This window comes from Podarcis liolepis (assembly GCF_965112155.1).
Source record: "Podarcis liolepis genome assembly, chromosome: 1".
Taxonomy (NCBI): domain Eukaryota; kingdom Metazoa; phylum Chordata; class Lepidosauria; order Squamata; family Lacertidae; genus Podarcis; species Podarcis liolepis.
The window spans coordinates 23,170,908-23,191,865 of NC_139554.1; the positions used below are offsets into that span (position 1 = coordinate 23,170,908).

At 43.5% G+C, this 20,958-nt stretch overlaps 1 protein-coding gene across 8 annotated transcripts in view; it reads left to right on the forward strand.

Moving 5' to 3' along the window:
- The first annotated feature begins 3,035 nt into the window (after nucleotides 1-3,035).
- Nucleotides 3,036-20,958, forward strand: part of LOC310706046 (cation channel sperm-associated auxiliary subunit beta-like) — a 48,597-nt gene continuing 30,674 nt past the window's right edge. The window contains exons 1-10 of one of the 8 annotated variants that reach the window (XM_083501394.1): nucleotides 3,036-3,148; nucleotides 5,781-5,856; nucleotides 6,583-6,674; nucleotides 9,475-9,627; nucleotides 10,866-10,926; nucleotides 11,651-11,746; nucleotides 13,219-13,365; nucleotides 14,947-15,039; nucleotides 17,114-17,232; nucleotides 18,460-18,492. In XM_083501394.1, the coding sequence (XP_083357520.1) occupies nucleotides 5,781-5,856; nucleotides 6,583-6,674; nucleotides 9,475-9,627; nucleotides 10,866-10,926; nucleotides 11,651-11,746; nucleotides 13,219-13,365; nucleotides 14,947-15,039; nucleotides 17,114-17,232; nucleotides 18,460-18,492 (870 nt within the window). In that variant the 5' untranslated portion in view covers nucleotides 3,036-3,148. Of the gene's footprint in view, nucleotides 3,149-3,925; nucleotides 4,440-5,780; nucleotides 5,857-6,582; nucleotides 6,675-7,266; nucleotides 7,369-8,248; nucleotides 8,547-8,749; nucleotides 8,838-9,474; nucleotides 9,628-10,865; nucleotides 10,927-11,650; nucleotides 11,747-13,218; nucleotides 13,366-14,946; nucleotides 15,040-17,113; nucleotides 17,233-18,459; nucleotides 18,493-20,958 lie in introns of those variants that run through there. The other 7 variants (XM_083501393.1, XM_083501395.1, XM_083501396.1 and 4 more) reach the window with 7 other exon arrangements.

Below are 20,958 nucleotides of genomic sequence, written 5' to 3' on the forward strand. Positions count from 1 at the left end.
CATACCTTCTCTGAGCTACTAAGAACAGCAGTTGCTGTCTTAGCAAACTCATCAGCATACCTCTTTGGAGGTCTGCCTTTGGTCACCCTTTCAGATCTGCGTACTAGACGCAAGTCTTCTGGACTCATCTCCTCTTTCTTAGGAGAAAAGTGACCAATGGTGAACAGTGGTTCTTCCAGTTCATTGTCAGACGCATCAGATGGTCTGACTGAGGCCTTTGCGCTCTGGTAGTCTGCTGTGTCATCACTTTCACTGACATCAGCAGCAGCGCCGCCCACTGAACTGGAATCCGAACTCTGATCATCATCATCATCATCATCCTCATCATCAGCAGCTTTCTCATCTTTAGCTGCTTGCTTGACACCACCTTCATCCTCCTCTGGGTAACTCTGGAAAATTCCCACATTTTCCCCCCACTTGGGATTGTACTCAACACTCCTTGTGAACTTTATGGATTTAGAGTCAGTCATCCATACCCTGTATGCACCCTTTTCGTACCCCATGAACAAACCATGTGCCCCACGCTTCCCAAGCTTGTTGGTTTGTTGTGTGCGTATCCACATGTCAGAACCAAAAATTCTCATGTGTTTGGTGTTGGGTTTCTTACCAAACATCTTCTCATAGGGGGTACAACCAATGGGTGATGACAATCTGCGATTAACGGTGTAAACCAAATTCCCCAGAGCCTCCCCCCAAAACTTATCAGGGAGATTGGCATCATGCAACAAGGTTTTGATTCCTTGCAGCAATGTTTGATTTGCTCTCTCCGCAAGACCATTCATCCATGGCGATCTGGGCGTTGACATGTCATGCTGGATTCCCTTCTCAGTCAGGAAAGCTTCAAACTGCTGAGAAGTAAACTCCCCGCCCCGATCAGTAAATAAACAAGAAATACGTTTACTGTGCACATTCTCCAATCAAGCACAGAATTCCTTAAACTTCGGAAACGCTTGCGATTTCTGTTCGAGCAAATACACATGAATGTACCTGGAAAAAGAATCAATCAGAATCATGAAGTACCTTGCTCCTCCTAAAGAGGGCGCAAGTGGCCCAACCAGGTCCGCATGCACTAGCTGGTAGGGTTTGGAAGCCTGCCTGCTAGACTCCTTGCCCTTTGGAGCAACCTTCACCTTGTTCTCTGCACAAGATACACATTTCATGTGAAATTTACAGGGTTTGATGTTCAAACCCTCAACCACCTCTGGCATCTTGGCCAGTGCCTTCCAAGAGAGGTGACAAAATCTTCGATGCGCATCGTGAATGCAACCTGCATGAAGAACTTTGTTAGTTTGTGCAACACAACAAGAATCAGCCTTAGATACAACAGCAGTGTCATCATAAGTTATATGGAACAAACCATCCATAAACTTTGCATGCAAATAGTCCTCTTTGCCTTTACTGATGACACAGACGCTCCTCTTGAAGGAAATCTGAAAACCACGCCCAGTAAGCTGCGGAACGCTCAGCAAGTTGCTCGCAGCTCCTGGAACATACAGTACACCGCTGATGGTTGTGTGCAAACTTGCAAGTTTCACAGTCCCTTCTCCTGCAATTTGCAACGTCCTTCCATCAGCCAGGTGGATCTCACCTTCCTGAGGCTTGAAGGAGATAAAGCGATGCCGATCCTTTGAAATGTGGCGCGTACAGCCTGAATCCACAACAAAGCTCCCTTTGGCTGTTGGAGCAGTCCTTACAGCAAGCAAACCCTTGTTTTGCAGCTTGCCCCCCTGCTGCTCCTGGCCAGCAGACGTGCCTTTAGCCTTTGGTGAAGCTGTGCCAGCTAACAACGCTTTGCTTTTCCCTTGCGCGGGCTCTTCACCCTCCCTCTGCTCCTGGCCATCTGCAGATGTCTGCCTGTGGCTCTGTTTACCTTTGCCTTTCCGGCCTCTGCAAAGGCGATGGCCTTGGTTCCCATGAGAAACAGAGCTCTCAGCTGCCGACTCCTTGGCTCCCCCTGGAGGCTGGAATGCTGCCTGGGATGACGTGACGGTCAGCCCCCCCCTGCAGCTTGCAACCGGTGCCCTCAGCATCCCTGCACTCAATCACATTCTGGGAAACAGCTAGGACCTCCGATGCAGTCAAACTCTGGGCTGGGATTATTGGCTTGTGAGCTTTTTTTAAAGCAGACCACATTCCACGTGCAGTGGTGTTGCCAGCCAGCGTCTTAATTTCCTCAAGAGATACGGATAGGACTATTACGTCAATCGCTTTCGAATCATGCGATTTCCATCTCTCTGTCAGAGGAACTGGGGGAGGTTCAGAAACAACTTGCCACACCCCAAACTGACGCAACAAAGATTCACACCATTTTGCCCAGGTTTCATAATTCTGCCCATCCAACTTAGGGCACTGAGTGGCCTCTGAAGCTTCAAAAGCGTGGAAATACTCCATTCCAGCTTTTTATTTGAGCCGTGAGCCCTATGCCTTCAAAGACTCCTTATCTTGGCAGCTCATTAATCACGAAGCCTTTCTGGCTCGGCTCCCAGGCCAATTAATCTGCCGAAGATCAAAGACTCCTTGCGAGGTAAACAGAAAAGCGTCCCTTTGCTTTCGCTTTTCCCCCCTTCATACCTCTCAAACGCAGTCTGTTGCAGCTTTACTCTCCTGTAGGTGCCGTGAATCTGGGCCCGAAACCTTGTTGTTGGGAAACTGCCAGGGAGATAACGTCCATCATGGCCCCCAAGCCGAAGTTCGGAGATTCCATCGGCCTCCCGTAGTCACGCAGATCCAACAGTTAGGGGCACAAAGCCTTAGAAATTCCTAGCCGCATTCCTAGGCTGGTGCACCCTCTTTATCAGCAGAAACACAGCCGAAAGCTTGCATCACAGAAGAGCAGAAGAGCATAATTTACAGACTTTATTAGCGTTTTACAGAACAAAAGAAAACACGTCTATTCTGTCAGCGTCTCTGAGCCGACTGGAAAAACGAAAGGAAACAACAAGCAGAACATAAACATCCTGTGAATCAGGACATGCGCAGACTCTGTGTCTCCCAAAGCCTGCTCCCTTTTAAGGTGGAACGGAAATATCCTAACAAGATGAGGGGTGGACCGTGGCCTATCGACAGGACTCCCGCATGAGGACCAGCAAGAGGGGCAGCAAACTCAGTGACCGTGCCGGGCAGCAAAAACCTTATATACACCACTGATGTAAGTATCTAATTTTCCTTCTTTTAATAAATTCAATGGGGGGCGGGGTTGACAATAAATTTTCCGCACTGGTGAATTCACCTGACCTTCTTACGCCACTGGCTAATGGCAGGCCGAGGTTTGGGTGCCTGTAGCAGGTCACCATTGCATTGCAACCATCGTGTCCTAGCTGAAAGTAGCCCTAGGGAACTAATAATAATAATAATAAATTTTATTTATATCCCGCCCTCCCCAGCCGAAGCCGGGCTCAGGGCGGCTAACAACACTAAAATAGTGCAACATTATAAAAACATCATAAGAATTAATTAAAATCAAAATTGATGGAAACCATAAACTAAAGTACAGTATTGTAAAGATTGCCAAAGGAGGGAGTCAGGCTGCGCCCTGACCAAAGGCTACATTTACCAGGCTCCCTGCTACTGCAGATGTTGCTGTTCATGGGCAGTAGGTAGAGGCTCGAGAGAGAGCCGAAGCAAGACAAAGTCAGACATTGTTGCTGTTGCTGCATGCTGCTCCTGTCCCACCAGAAAAAAATGACGTAGAAGTGCCTCCTCCTGCTGCCTTTTCTCACTGGAAGACACCTCTGTTGTCATAGTTAATGCAGAATCATGTCTGGTGAACCTGCTTTATACTATTGTTATGTTGTTGTTTGCAAACCGAAACGCCCACAAAACGGATTAAAGTATTTTAATTTTTTTTTAAGAGAATTGCTAATGGAAGTGATTCATTTTTATGACTAAGAAGATGTTCAGCTAAGACAAGTTATTCAGAGACCTGAGTTTTTTCTTCCATTTGCTTCCATCTTTTATCAGCTTCCCTTCTGCCCTAGATGGAGCTCTAACTGGGTGGTTGAAGATATCCTTGTGGCATTCACTTTAGTCTCGCAACTGTGGGGTTTTTTATTTTTAATTTGAAAGACTCCCACTTCATATAGCTGCATCCTATGTGGTTCTAGCAACAGATGAGCTGAGGAAATTAACATGGAGGACAGGCCTCCTGTGTAGTTTTTGTATCGGAGCCACTGACCCTCATTTTTATGTGAGGACTACGGGAAGATTTCCACGTAGCCTGTTCCTGCCACATAATTTTAAATTCTGAAAATCTATCCCCACAAGCATTTCTGAAGCTGGATCAGTTTATGAGTCCTGTTGCTATTAGGAGTCACTGGGACGGAACTTGAACTCTTCCAACTGTCACCCTGTGGAACCCAAGATAAAAGCAAACAGTTGGCTGGCTCTCTTGGAAGTCGCAAAGATGGCTCGGCAAAACTGACACAGCCTCGGCAAAGAAGGCATGTGAGAACCTTCCCTGAAGCAAGGACAGTTGAAATTCTTTCCCTTTTAGAGTTAGAGCAGCCATTATCTAAACAAGGGTGGGGGGTGGAGTAGCAGGGATTGTAAAGCCTCATATATTTTGTTCTGTTTGCATGGAGAGCTTTCTGTGGATTTTTTTGAGAAAAACAGAGGGATTGGGCATCTTTAAATTTGTCATTTACTGGCCTTCTAATCAAATCATATAAAACTGGAAATGGGTGACCTCTCCAAAGTTTGTGCTGGTGATATGAACCCTACCATAAGCTTTGGGTCACCCCAAATCATACACTATCATCTTCAGGAGACTGCCTTCTACAAGACAGCATGCAGTTACAATTGGCCCAATGATTTTGTTTTGCTGGATTTTTCTTTTGCTGCATTCCATTGGGGAGTATTACTGTATTTGCATGTATCTGACTCTCATTTGTAATGTTTTACCTGGATTTTTAGTAATGCTCTATTTAAGACAGAAAAACTACTTAGAGATTACTTTTAAAATATGAAGTGGTATAGAAATGGTTTAAAGAAAGAAAGACATGTTTAATTTGGGCACAAGATAATGCCATGTATGGCACCCCCATGCCAATAATAGGCAATGTAGCAATTCATTATTCTGCTGAAGAAAGTATTCACACTTTCTGTTTAATGATAATAATTATATCATTATTTACTTATATTATATTATATTATATTATATTATATTATATTATATTATATTATATTATATTATATTATATTATATTAATGATATAATTATAATTACAAGTTGCCAATATGGTGTAGTGGTTAGAATGCTTTATAATATTATTAACATTGTAGGAAGGACAAAGAGACTCTTTTGCATATATTGGGAGTATTAAATAGATCTTTGGTATTACTTTGGTTTTATCATTATGCTTGAGGCTTTCAAATGAGTTTTTTTCTTAATGTGAATACCCACATTTAGCTTTCTGTTGTTCTACCATATATCTCTGTTGAAAAAACAGGAGTAATGGGGGTATCTATGATTGAGTATTATTGTTTCCTGCTCATAAGAAATAATTTGATCCTGCACATACCAGTTGCTTATAGTCTGCATCTGGGGTGGGAACTAAATCTTCTTTCTGCCATAGGTGAACCCAGTGTTTGGAACAGGGAGCAGGTTTCAGCTTGCAGTTTCCATAGCACCTAAGGGGACTCTTTGATGACCAAGCATGTTGCTCTTATCTGCATCCTTGTTGTCTTCCTTGGTCACTGTGCATATTATGTGACTACTGGGGGACCAGCTTTATATATAGCTTTGAATTAAATGCACATTTATATTATTTTTACAATTACAGATGGCGCTGTTGCAGCTTTATCTTGTGCTTGCAGCTGTTCTACAACTTTCATCAGGACTTAGCTACAATGTAAATGGTAGGTTGTGTTTTACTTTATTTCACTTTCCTATTCTTGCATATGGGTTGGTTGGTTGGTTGTGCACTGAACCATGCAGCCATGCATTTGCATGTGCTGTGATTTGCAAAGGACTCCATAAAGATCAGAACTTTATTTTCTCCGAGTGATGTATCACTATAGGGCCCACCTTTAAAAGGGAAATGTGTGCACACAGTTTGGGGAACTGAATCCAATATTTTTATATATATATATATATATATATATATATATATATATATATATATATATATATATCAGGTTCAAGAAGCTTCTTTAAAAAAACCCACCTTATTAGAGAGCAAGAGATATTTGCTAATGATGTTGAATGTGTGTTGTCTAGGAGTCAAATGAGCCACAGTGAGAGCTTGGGAAGATACTGACTGAAGCACAAAGGTTAATTTGGTTGTCCAAACCCATGCGGTCTTGCCTTGGTTTAAAGATTGCCATAAACATATTATTTATTTTCTTATTGCCCACCCTAAACCCCATGTCTCCCAGTAAAAGTTCCTTCCTGAGACTGCTAATAATATCAAATGTTGTTGATGTGATTATTACTACTGTATTTTTTTATTTATAACTCACAAAAGCCAATGCAATCTATTTCAGTCCCCAATTTCATTTTTGATTTGAGTTTCAGGATATTCTAGTTCTGTAATATCATCTTTGAATATATTAGTGTTCAATATATCTTTTTTCCTCACTCAGTGATGGCCAATTCGAGTTTTTCTTGCTACACAGGAGATGAGCGGAATATGTCATCTAAGGCAATTAAACTGTTTCTTTCAGATAAAAGTTTGGTAAGTCTCCAGCAATGTATTTCCAGTTGCAATAGAATGGGGAGTAGCTCAGCAAATAATGCATTTGTATTATGGCAGTGGGGAATAACCTGCCGATACACCATTCTTTGGCTCAGCAGAATTAGCTAATCAATTCTTTTAGCTATTTCCCTCCCCCCCCTCCAAATTTAGGGAAAGGGAAGGGAAGGAGAAAGTAATTAAAATAAGGGCATGGTACTATTTTATAAATGAATACCAACAACAGTAAGAAAGAACTCATCGTCAGTTCATATTATGGATACCGATAACCATTGGTGCATAAATCATAGAAGTTCATTTAAGTTCTCCTAAAGTCCAGATAGATATCCACACAAAGTTGATATCTAGATGACATACCATATTTTTTCGTCTATAAGACGCCCCTGTCTATTTTGGGGGCCTCAAAATTTAGAAGATAGGTGGGATTGAGCTTTTGGGGAGGATTATTTGGGGGGAATGCCAAAAATCGCTCACCTGCCAAAACGCAGCACACAACCGAGTGACGCAAACGGAAACCACCTATCAGCTCCCCGATTTCCGCCAGCGGTCACCAATCATGCTCCCGCTTGCTGCGACAAGAGCAGCTGTCTATTAGCTGCCGCAGCGGAAATCAGGAGGGCTAACGGTGGCGATCAGGCAGCTGTGATGCAAGCGGTTGTGTGCTGTGTTCCGGCGGGTGAGCGATTTTTGGGATCCCCCCCCCCCACAATCAAGCAGCCAATGCCGAAAATTGCTCAGCTGCCACAATAAAGTGCAAGCCCGAGTTTTTAAGTGGCGATTGGCCACTTGATTGTTGGGGGGGGGGAGGAGATGCCAAAAATGGCTCACCTGTCGGAACGAAGTGTGAGCCTGAGATTGTAAGTAGCAATTGTAAGTGACACGAGCGGTTGTGTGCTGCGTTCAGGCGGGTGAGCGATTTCCGGCATCCCGCCCCCCAACAATCAAGCAGCCAATCGCCTCTTGCAATCTTGGGCTTGCACCAGAAAACCTTTCGCCCGTCCCTTCTCAGCATTACCTGTGTATAAGACAAGCCTAAATTTTGAACCTCATTTTTGGGTCAGAAAAGCTCGTCTTGTACACAGAAAAATGTGGTTTGTTTAAATGGATTGTTAGCTCTCATCACTAACTTAATCGGAAGCGGTTAGACTCAGAAGCTTAGCTAAATGGAGTGAAATATTATTGGTTATTCAGACTCCCTTTGGATCTAACAACACCATATGCGATTTAAAGAACTTTTATTTATTTATTGGCATCATAACAAAACATGGTATTGCAGTTTGTTTAAATAAACAATAAAAGGGTGTTCTAGCTTCTGAACTTGCTGCAGCTATGAATATAGCCAGGTAATTTCTTTTACATGCTGCAGTGCTAATGAGTCTGGAATCAGGATTCTCCCTTTCTTCCCTCCTGCCATATGGACAGCATTGAACTTCATGGAGCTACATCAGGGGTTGCCAACCTTTTGGAGGGGGGGGTAGTGGGCACATTTTGAATTTGAAGGAAGTGCTGTGAGTGCCAGTCACAAAATGGCTGCCATGGGGAGTGTGGCATAACACATCCTGGCTGCTGTGCGGGGCATGGAAAAAACACAAAATTAGACACAGTACCGCCATTGCTGCTGCTCCCGCCCGCTTCCTGAACAGCCTCCCCATGGTTGGCAAGCAAATAGGATGGACCAACAGGCAAGAAGGGAAACCATCCCTGCCAGTTTTTGCCCTGTGCAAATCCTTCAAAACCAACCAGATTCTGAGGGGGCATTTTTTCTCTTTTGAGATAAAACTTAAAATAAAAAGCCAGGGACCACCAGACCCTTGAAGAAAGACCCCTGTAGATGCTGGGTTAGCAGTTCCTGAGGTAACTGCAAAGAAAGACACCTAGAACAGGCGCCGGCTCCGCATTTATAGATCTATGCCTATGAAATAGACACAGTGGCCAAAACTGCCTCAGGATACTGTAATTTTCGCAGGAAGGGGCCTTGGGGTGCAACAGAAGATAAACTTAAACATTTTAGGCCTTGCCTGAAATAGTCTCTCCCCTCACAGGTCTTCCTCAAGGCACAGCTCCCTTATGAGGAGTCCCAGGGCTGGAGGGTAGGGCAGGGCAGGTAGAAGAAGGCCTGGCCTGGTGAAGTCTCTCCTCTCACAGGTCTTCCTCCAGGCATTGCTCCCTTATGAGGACCCCCAGGGCAGGAGGGTGGGGCAAGGCAGGTGGAAGGAGGCCTGGCCTGATGAAGAAAGCCTTGCCAACACTGCCTCAGGATGTTGGAGAAAGGAAGAGGAAGGATGGCAGGAAGGGGCCTTGGGGTGCAACAGAAGGACAAACTTAAACATTTTAGGCGTTTTGGCTCATTAAACCATCTATGGCCTTTTAAATGTGTCGGGGGGGGGGTCTATTGTGAGATTTTTTGCTATTATATTACGGTACATATTTTGTGCTTCTATATTGTAAACTGCCCTGTGATATTCAGGTATATTAATTTGTTAGATAATGATCATTTTCTCTACTTTAACCCTAAACTGCCTAATTCTCAGTGGCACTTGCCCATGCCAGCCAAAAGCAGGCAAAATCACCTGAGAGAGGGGGAGGGCAAGTTGTCCCTCCACAAAATGAGGATTTCTACCTTCCTTTCCTTTCTGGCTCCTTAAAGCCTTATTTATTGCAGCTTCCGCTTTTGAAATCAACAGTCCAGTTTGTTAGGTTGCCATTTAAAGTTTTAATAATTCCAGATGCTGTGGATATGTGCTTCGTATGTTAATCCTGGGTTTTTTCCCCCTTGTTAAAGATAGTCCGCTGTCATTTGTATAATATCAATAAGCCTGACACCCTGGAGAACAGACGGAAGAATCTAGTTCTTTTTACTTCAGCTGGTCTTGCTCCCAGCATCCAGATCTTCAACAGTACCTACTCCAAAGTCTTCTACTTCAAAATGACTCTGGTAAAGCATTGCGGAAGGGCTCATAGCACATCATTTACATGCAGAAGGTCCCAGGTTCACTCCCTGGCTATTTCCAGTTAAAAGGGATCAGGTAGCAGGTGGTCACCTCTGCCTGAACTCAGGACAGCCACTGTCATCGGATACTTATTAAACAATGCCATAACATTCGGCTGGAAACTTACAGTGGTCCAATGTGTAGCCCAAGGACTGCATGCAGTCCTCAAGACCTTTTTTGTTGGCCCTCAGCAACATTTGACGCCCTCTCAGCCCTCACACTGCCTTCCCAAAGCCAGCTAAGTGAGGTGCTGGGTTTGGGAAAGGAGGCGCAAAGGCTCTGCCAAGGTCCTAGAACCCTATTACCTCCTTCCTGAAGCTAGGAAAGCACTAACCGCATCAAGGCAGTGTGTGGCCCACAGATTACATGGTCAGAGTACTCTTGCAGCCCAGTTGGTATAAAAGTTGGGCCGGCCTGAGCTAGATGGACAAGCAATCTGACTTGGTTTAAGGAAGGTTCCTGGGGTGGATCTATACTCATGGTTTTAAATGTTATTTGTAAGGGCTACCTGCAAAATTTCATGTTTGGATCTCAATGTTTTGTATATACATGTCTGCCATATTGGATTTTATTTAGGATAAATGGGTCTTTTGGGAGCAAAATGTAACGGGAACAAACAAGACTTCAAACTATAATATCAGTTAGTCCAAGCATTTCTTTAGAACATGGGTAGGCAAACTAAGGCCTGGGGGCCAGATCTGGCCCAATTACGTTCTAAATCCGGCCCGCAGACGGTCGAGGAATCAGCATCTTTTTACATGAGTAGAATGTGCCCTTTTATTTAAAATGCATCTCTGGGTTATTTGTGGGACCTGCCTGGTGTTTTTACATGAGTAGAATGTGTGCTTTTATTTAAAATGCATCTCTGAGTTATTTTTGGGGCATAGGAATTTGTTCATTTTTTTTCTTCAAAACATACCGTGTATTCTCAAATATAAGCCAACTTTTTCAGCACATTTTTTATGCTGAAAAAGCCTCCCTTGGCTTATACTCAAGTGAGGCGGGCGGTGGCAGAGAGATGAGCCTTTTCTCGCCACTTGTCCCTCTGCCACCGCCCGTAAGCTATGAGACTATCAGCTACGAAAATTCATAATTGGAAAATCAGTCCGCACTTAAATGTATGTGACTCTTCAAGCATTTAAGACTAAAAATCTTGGGTTACCATCCTTTTTTTAAACAAAAGGGAGAAGGTGTGGATTCGTGGAGTATTAAAATCAACCGAGAAGAGTTAACATATAATACAGGTGAGAGATTTATAATTTCCATTTATTTATCCTCACTGGCTATTGATGCTTCCTTGTGTTGTTGCTGCTGTTTTTCTCCTCACGTAAGGTGGTGCCATGTTTTTCATTTCAAAAGAAAATTTTTGCACAAAATCCTGCTAGCAGGGGAGAAATTTGACAACTTGGTAGTGAGCATTTGGCACAATCTCAAATGGTGCATAAGTAGTATACCAACTTCAGTGGAGAGAAAGCAAGTTTTGGGATAATGTATATTTGCACTTATTTTTGTAACTCACTCTATTTGGTGAAGGGTGTGTTCTAAGCCTGAATAGAAAAAAAGAGAAAAATAAATTGGCCAGAAAAAATATGCAGGAATGTTCATTACTAAGAATTCAGTTGAAGAGCAGTGCACCATCGTAGGCAACATTTGAGAAGAGCATGTAGTCATCATCAACTTTGGCGATCTCTCGTAGCCGAGTAATATTGACGTAAGCATACAGCAATATCCACTTGTGTCTATCTGCAAGTGGAATGGGTTTCCACTTGTGCAACAAGTCTTGCCCCCTGTGGACCCCTGAAATTTGCTCCAGAGGGTTTGGTCGTGGGGATTGCAAGAGGGAGGAGAAAAGGAAACCATGTTGTGTGAGCAAAGGCCTGTTTGCTTGACGTTGGATATCACCCATAATACTTGCGTACTTATATGACTAATCTGTCTCTGTCTTTCTTGTACATGCCGCTGAAACAGATGTTAATCCAATTGAGGAATGGTTTGTAAAATTTAATATGCATCATGGTTTAAATATGTTCACTACTACGGGAACCTTGTTGGATATCGTACGAGGTACGTCATAGCTCATAGGGAGTGTTTGCGGTTTTGTAAGTAATTCTGGTCTATTGGAAATTAGCATGGACACTAAGTATAAAGTTTTCTGAATTTATTCATATGATATGGAAAGTTATATTTATATTCCGCTTTTTTGGCCCAAAGTCTCCAAAGCAGTAAACAACATTGATACATATGAATACAAAAGAATTGAATGATAAAACTGCAATACATCATCATCACAATAATAATAATTTATTATTAAAACCCCACCCATCTGTCTGGATTTCCCCAGCCACTCTGGGTGGCTCCCAACAGAATATTAAGAATACAATAAAACATAATGTGTCACACATTAAAAACTTCCCTGAAACAGGGCTGCCTTCAGATGTTTTCTAAATGTCAGGTAGTTGTTTATCTCTTTGACATATGATGGGAGGGCCTTCCACAGGGAGGGCGCCACTACTGAAAGGCCCTCTGCCTGGTTCCATGTAACTTTGCTTCTCGCAGTGAGGGAACCACCAGAAGGCCCTCAGAGCTGGACCTTAGTGTCCAGGCTGAAAGATGGGGGTGGAGACACTACTTCAGGTATACTGGGCCGAGGCCATTTAGGGCTTTAAAGGTCAGCACCAACACTTTGAATTGTGCTTGGAAACATACTGGGAGCCAATGTAGGTCTTTCCGGACCGGCATTATATGGTCTCAGCGGCCACTCCGAGTTGCCAGTCTAGCTGCAACATTCTGGATTAGTTGTAGTTTCTGGGTCACCTTCAAAGGTAGCTCCATGTAGAGCGCATTGCAGTAGTCCAAGCGGGAGATAACCAGAGCATGCATTACTCTGGCAAATGAGTCCATGGGCAGATAGGGTCTCAGCCTAGGTACCAGATGGAGCAGGTAGAAAGCTGCCCTGGACACAGAATTAACCTGCACCTCCATGGACATCTGTGAGTCCAAAATGACTCCCAGGCTGTGCCCCTGGTCCTTCAAGGGCACAGTTACCCCATTCAAAACCAGGGAGCCCTCCACACCTGCCCGTCCCCCCGAAACAGTAATTCTGTCTTGTCAGTTGAAACAAAATATCATACTGGCAGGATTTCCAATGGCCACCATCATGAAAAAAGAGAGTATCCCGTGTGTGTGTGTGTGTGTGTGTATTTTACTAAGAACAGGTCTAAGGAAGGTATTCGTTACTTGAAGTGGTCTCCTAGTACTCTTCAATTCCAGCAGACTTAGACAACCTCGTCTCTTCTGTATGCCTTCACCCACTTCTGTATTTCCCCCTACCTTCCACCACAGTGATGGCAGTCCCATTCCCACTCCACCTCCCACCCCAACCCTGGACCAGACTGATAACATCCCTTACTCACCTCCAAGGGTGTTCCCACAAATTTCAGAGATAGTCACATATTTCCTTCACTCAACTGTATTTTCTTTTTAAGTAAAAAGCAGAAAGAATTTTTGCTTTCTTAAATATTAGTGCTCTTTTGCAGATCCTCTTCTTCAGTGGTTTTGGTCCCTTGGTGAAAACGTGGAAGTTAATGATACATTGTCTAAAGTAGCCAATATCAAAATAGCAAAAACTCCTTGTGCAAGTGATGTAGCAATAATTGGTCTGATTTATACAACAAGAAAAATAGGTAAGTGTCTTGCATTTTTACATAATTAGCTGATCCACCAGCTTCATTTTCCAACTGGGTACAGTGGGATGTAAAAGTTTAAATAAAATAAGTGTACTTGTTTACTCAGAAGTAAGTCCCACTGTGTTGGCTAGGGCTTAATCCTATACCTGCTTGGGAATAAGTCTCATCAAATGCAGTTGGTTTTGCTTGTGAATGCATTTGTTACACTTCTACTACACATGAGTGTTCTGCAACTAGCTGTTAACCTGTGAAATGCTGGCTCCGTGTGCATATGTGTCCCCTTGCTTCTAAAGAGGACTTGCCTGATTTAATCTGAATAGATCACCACCTGGATCAAATCATGAGTCCACTTTAGAATTCACATTCCAGCAAATTCCTTTATGAAATAGTCTGAGGGTTCAGCACTGCCTCTGTTCCTATTTACCTTTTTCCCCTTCTAAAATGTTCCATTCTCTAGTAGGGTTGCCATATGTCCATAATTTAACTGGTGAAAATAGTGTCCAGGAGGGGATTTCGGAAAATTGGCTAAATGTCCAGAATTTTGAGCTCAACAACTTTGAGTTTCATTCTTTTCTAAAATAATGTCTGCTCAATAGCTTTGAGTTTCCCCCAGAAAGCTCAGCCATTTTTACTTCTAGAAATATAGCAACCCTAGGCAGCAGGGAAAGGCCTTCTTGCTGCCATGTGCTTTGAAAAGAGTAGAGGAGCAAGTTCCCCTTGAAGCAACAGGACTGAGGACATTCTGTTGTTCTCAGAGGGCCTGGTGCAGCTTTCATGGACAATTGCCTCTCACAGCAATGGAAAAGACTTTGTTGTTGTTGTTTACAAAAAGATCATTTGCAGTTTTGCAAACCTTGTGCATCGCTGGCACTATTTTAGCTCGGCAAGCAATGACACTTGCATACTGATCATTCAAAATAGATGGAATAAATGGTAGGTATGCATTTTTTGAAATGGTATCCCCCCCAAAAAAAACCCAATTAATTTGAATTATTTGCTCACTGGTTTGTTTGTTTTTAGTCAAATATGCGTGTGATGGTGAAAAGCATGACTACTAGAGCATTTTCCTGAGAATCTCAGGTGGAAAGGAGAGGACAGGACACAACCACTACACCGCAGCGTATTCTACAATAACCACAGGAATACGCCAGGGATATGTTTGCAACTGTCCCCCACCCCACCCCATACCGAACCACCTGCTTGTGCTTATCAACTTAGATATGTGGTACTAGTAAAGCAGGCAGACATGCTTTCTTTCAGTGTGTGCAAGTAGGTTTGAGCTGAGTATTTAAGGTCTGTAACTACATCTGTGGATACAGGGGTGCTTATTTGTGGATTTTGCTGCTGTTGGGGTGATAAGTTGTGCTTCTACCCAGGCTCAGCATATATTTGTAAATAAACTCAAATATCACAGAGAAACCTCCAGTCATCTCTTCATCAAAAGCAAACCAAACCAGCTACACTGCTGAAATTTCTGGGAAATATGAAGCTGTATAACAGTGTCATAAATACTGGTAGCCTGGCTTTATACTGTGATTCACTTTCCATGTAATGCATTGTTTTCTTTTGTATTTGTAGGACTAATTGTAGGATTGACTGACACTGGATTTATGGATGGGGATACGGAATGGTTTAACTTAACTGCTACCATTTGTGCCATCTTGGAAAACGGTAATTCTTATTTTCAGTTGTTTAATTGACCCATATGCACTTCCTTTTTATTTGTAGCCTGTCTTACCCCCAGGCCTTAGGACATGTTGCACTTTCATAGAATGTACGGCATTGGTCCGAATACAGACTACACCTCTAAAATGAGATCTGTCAAAACATAGCTTCTCTATTTATAAGAGTGTCACTATAGACTGCACTCAGCTTTTATGTGAGCCAGATTTGGTGGGGGGGGGGGAGTGTGGCCTATATTCATTTTTTTTAAAATGATATTTATTGAAATTTTACAGACAATAAAAAGTTACAAAATTAAAAATAGGAAATAGAAAAAGAGTAACAATAATAAAAGGGAAAAAATACAAAAATACAAAGACAAAATACATAAAAAGCAAAAAAAGTTAAAAAGAAATCAATATTTTCATGTCTTATATTTCATTTACTTGTTTCCTGACCTCCTCACACCCCCCTTTTTGTATTCCAGTTCACATGGTTAATTCAGCAAATCCTTACCCTCTATCATTTATCTTTACTTAATATCTTAACCTATTATAACTATATATTTCCAACCATTGTCAATCCGTATTTACATATTCCTATTAATCTTTTTACCAAAACCGCTTATTTTCAATCCAACATCCCTTTAACATTCATTAATTTTACAGTATTTCTGCAAGTAGTCTTTAAATTTCTTCCAGTCTTCTTCCACCACCTCTTCTCCCTGATCTCGGATTCTGCCAGTCATTTCTGCCAGTTCCATGTAGTCCATCACCTTCATCTGCCATTCTTCCAGTGTGGGTAAATCTTGTGTCTTCCAATACTTTGCAATCAATATTCTTGCATACATTAAAAAAGTTATGTCCTTCTTTGGCACCAATTGGCCGACTATGCCCAAGAGGGAGGCCTCTGGTTTCTTCAGGAAGGTATATTTAAATACCTTTTTCATTTCATTATAAATCATCTCCCAGAAAGCCTTAATCTTTGGGCACGTCCACCAAAGGTGAAAGAATGTACCTTCAGTTTCTTTACATTTCCAACATTTATTATTGGGCAAATGATAGATTTTTGCAAGCTTGACTGGGGTCATGTACCACCTATAAATCATTTTCATAATATTCTCTCTTAGGGCATTACATGCCGTAAATTTTATACCTGTGGAAGTGTGGCCTATATTCAGACCAATACAGTAATTGTAGGTCTCAAAGTGAAGGTTGTAGTGTGATGTGGTGTGGTTCAAAACCCTAGGATCTGGAGAGCCCTCCCTCATCCCTTTTCTTTGGACAGTGATAAGAAAGAATCTCTGCCTCCTTGGGTCCCAAATTTCAGCTTCTTGGATATGGGAACCCTCATCCCTCAGCATTTAGGGTCTTCTCTCTCTTGGGTGGGATTGACAGGTCAGATTCTACAGCCTGTTTAGGGCTTTTGACTGACGCCAGCCTTGAATCTGGCATGTTGGGCTACTGAGTGCTTTCAGCTGTGGTTCCCAGGGTTGCCATTTTTTTTACTCTGGAGTGCAGAACCTCCAAGTGTCCCTATTTTCCAGAGACAGTCCCAGATTTAGAGGAGCTGTCCCGGTTTCTGATTTGATCCCAGAATGCCCCACTTTTTCTTAGGATAGCCCTATTTTCATCAGAGAACTACTGGAGGGTATGGAGTTATCTGATCCCCAAGGCATCTGAAGGCAGCCCAGTATAGGGAAGGTGATTTTTAAAATGTTTAATGTTTTATTGTTTTTTATATGTGTTGGAAGCCACCCAGAGTGGCTGGGGCAACAAAGTCAGATGGGCAAGGTCAGAAGAGTCAGCCTCTGTTCTTCCTGCCGCCTGAACTTGCCTTTGCTATATATATTTTTTAAAAAATGCAGCAAAGGAGCAGGGTTCGAAAGAGCAGATTTCATCACTCCACCCTCTCTAAAAACCACATAGATCTAGACCTTCTTCAAATGCATATCAGGTGCATGGATTGCCCAACAGATCTGGGTGTCTCAATCTGGGTGTAATTTGCCATGTCTATAACAAGTAATGATGGAAGTCTGAGAGATGCAACTCAGGTTACTCACAGTGCCTTTTCTCTCCTCAAGATTGTTACGGACTTGCGCTTGTGGATCTCACCGTAACAAATACTCGTCTTGTACTCCTCACCTCACTAGGATTATTTATCAGTGATGATCTGCGCATTAAAACTGGAGAGCTGTTGCAGGTACATATGTGCACTTCTAAATATTCCTGTGTCCCTTCCCCCCAATCATCTAATGTTTTAAAAACCACTGGTAAGCATACTGCAAAAAAACTAAGTTTGGAAGATCTCCAATGCCATACATGTCTGCTCAGAAGACAATCTCATTCAGCCTAAGACTATATTCCTACTATACACATTTCCTGCAAGTAAGTCCCATTGAACATGGTGAGAACTATGTCTGGGTAGGCACATCTAGGATTGCGTTGTTAATCTGTGTACTAATTGTTCTCTCCCCAGTTCACCTGATGAACTAAGTGTATGAAGAGGCTAAGCTGGTTGCTCCAGCTTAGCTGCATGGCATTCACAAGCCATTCTTGTGTTCCTATATCAATAATTTAGAAACTTTCACCACTTTGGAACTAAACCAAATATTACTGCCTGTGCAACGTTTCTGATTGATGTGTGGAAAAGCATATGAACCAGACCTTTGAAGAGAATTTGTATGTGAACCATTTTAACCTTACCAAACATGAGGTCTTTTTCTATGCTAGGGGAAGTGGGAAACTTTGGAAGGAACTTGAAAGGGCAAATTTTAAAGGTCTTAACAGCCTGGAGCAACCTAGCCAGATAGGCGGGGTATAAATAATAAAAATTATTATCATATTCCCATGCTTCACTTTTGCTGCATATTTTGTGATTTTAAATATCTGCTGGGGTCTCTCAATAAAGAGTACTTGCCCCACACTTGGATCTTGATATCCAGGACTTCTCCTTTGTGTACCTATTTTTTCTTTGCACCAACAGTAGCTTTGCTGCAATTAATAGATACCTCTTCTGCTTCAGGAGTGCTACCTTTAGAAGTGAAGGGCGTTGTGACAGGGCCTTTTCTGTTGTAGCCCCTTGTCTTTGGAAGCCTCTCCCCAGAGAGTTTTGCTGGCACCATTGTTGAATTCTTTTTAGTGATGGGTATGGTACTTGATTTCCTTAGGTGTTTTAGCTGTTGGTTTGTAGCTATTGGTTATTTCCTGTTATCTCACAGGAAAAGTACATGCCCTGGCTAGGTTGCCCCAGGCTGTTGGTGGAAGCAGGATTCTTATGTCACTCAAAACAACCAATGATCATGTTAATAATATTGAGTGTAAGTGGTAAATGAATATATAAAGTAATACACTTGTGAAATTGCTTGTGAAAAGTGTGGGAGAGAAAGTGATGATTCATACAATTTGGTCTTATTGTGTTTTATTTCAGTTCAACAAACCAACCTTATGTGGCTTTGAAATGGTGAGAAATTGCTAAATGTTGTGTTTGTTGTTCTCAGTGGTGTGTTTTTGTAACATCTCACAAATAATGTTTTCTGAAACTCTTTCTGGCATTCATTTTGTTAGCCATTTAGAAATAAGTGTCCCAAGGATCATAAATCATGTAGTATACGGATCCTAACAATGAAATCCAGAGACCCTGGTACACTGGGCAGAATGCTAACATTGGCTTAGTATTGACATCAAATGTGTTGTCAGAATACTATGCATTTCCAGCTGCAAGTTCAAATGTAAATGGCAGCACTCTAAAGGAGAGAAAACTTAGCAATATATTGTGATACACACCCCCCCAGCACTGACACAATGCAATCTCTGTATGCTAGGCAACTGACACCTGCAAGTCAGCCGTGTTGCTTCCATGCCCTCACCCACCTCGACGACACATAGAAGACAGAAGCTTGCAGGCACACACACAGAGCCCAATAAACATAGCTTTCTAGCGACAACACAATTGACAGGTGTCACGGGAATTGGGGTTGCTTGTGTGTAAACCTCTAGCGGTTCCAAACTGCTTAGGGGTGGGTTGTGTCTTTCCCTGACTGAGCAGCCTGGGTGCTGCTGCTGCTCAGTCGCTCGACGAATCCGTGAGTGGGCGTCTTCTAAATTTCCTCCAGCATAGAAGCTCCTTAACGGATAATCTCCGCCTCCCCTCTCTGCGCGAAACCCTTCTGCGCAGAGTGGGCGTGCCCAGGGGTGGCCCTCCACTCTCTTCACTGCCTTCAGTGCCAGAGTCTCGGAGCCTCTCCTCCAAGATGCTTTCCCCCTCTTCCTTCTTCCTGGTGTCACCTGGACATTCTTCCCCAGATGACGTTCTCTCTCTACCCTTACTCGTTCCTTCTTCTGCAGAATCGGGAAGTACCGCCTCTCCCCTCTGCTCCGATGTCAGTTCCCTGACATCCACCTCCCTCCCAGGGCCCTCCCCTCCCCCCGTCCTTCCCTCTGACGGTGACGCAGGGAACCCTCGGAAAGAACTCTCCTCTCCATCTGACGATTCAAACACCCCTCTCCATTTGCTGCTGTCTCTCCCATCTTCCCACTCGGATTCTTCTTCGGGCCAACCCCCTCCCTCCTCGTCGGAGGCGGGAAAACCCGCCAACTCTTCCTCCTCATCGGTGGTGCCAAATTGCTCCCTCCAGAATCTCTCTGGTGGTTTTGGCTTTCTCGGGTACCTGCTATGAAACTCCTCCTCCAGGTACTCATCCCTCATTTCTTCTGCTGGGACCCATGCGTTTTCCTCAGCTGGCTCCCCCTCCCATGCCACCAAATACTCCCCCCTCCCCCCCTTTCCACCTGGAATCGAGAATCTCAGCTGCATGTCCACTGAGTTCCCTTTCCTCCATCTGTGGATGCAAGGGTGTTCCATTTTGCTGACCCAGACACTCCCTCCCTTCCCTGAACGGTGAAAGTAAGGACCTGTGAAACACAGGGTGCAGTTTCATGTGAGATGGCAATTTGAGCCTAAAGGTCACCGGATTAACTTGCTGAGCTACTTCGAACGGTCCCAGCCTCTTTGGCCGTAGCTTCTTGCACCCTCCTTTGAACGGTAACCCTTTGGTGGACAACCACACCTGGTCCCCCACTCTTATGCTTTCTCCCTCCCTGCGGTGCCGGTCTGCCTGCCTCTTATACACTTCTTTGGCTCTCTCCAGGTTTAACTTAAGCTGTTGGTGTAAAGCCTGCATTTCTTCCACAAACTTCTCCGCTGCGGGAACACTCCAACTTCCCTCCCCTTCCCCTGGAAAAGCCCTGGGGTGACACCCGTAATTTGCCATAAACGGGCTCATCCCTGTGGACACATGTTCTGCGTTATTGTATGCAAACTCAGCCAACGCTAATTTGTCCACCCAATCCTTCTCCCTCTCGTTGATGTAGCAGCGTAGATATTGTTGCAGCACGCTGTTCGCTCTCTCTGCCTGTCCATTAGTCTCCGGATGCCTGGCCGTTGAGAACGCCACCTCCACGTCCAGCAGACTCATCAGCTTTCTCCAGAAACGTGACGTGAATTGCCGGCCTCTGTCGGATAAAATCCTCAAGGGTGCGCCATGCAACCTGAAAACATGCTCTACAAACAACTTGGCCGTTTCTTCTGCAGTCACCGCATGCGAACACGCAATAAAATGGCACATTTTTGTCATCAAATCAACTACCACCATTACTGCCGTTTTCCCCCTGGCCTTGGGTAAATCAGTCATAAAGTCAATTGATACCACCTCCCATGGTCTCTCTGGTGTGGGTAATGGTTCCAGTAACCCCGCAGGTGCCGACCTCTCCCCCTTCGCTCTCTGGCAAACCTGGCACCCTCGTACATACTGCTTCACATCCTCTCTCACCCGTGGCCACCAAAACTGCCTGGTGACCCGTAACATAGTTTTATGTTGTCCAAAATGTCCCGCCGTGGGATTGTCATGCATCTGTTTGAGTATTCTGC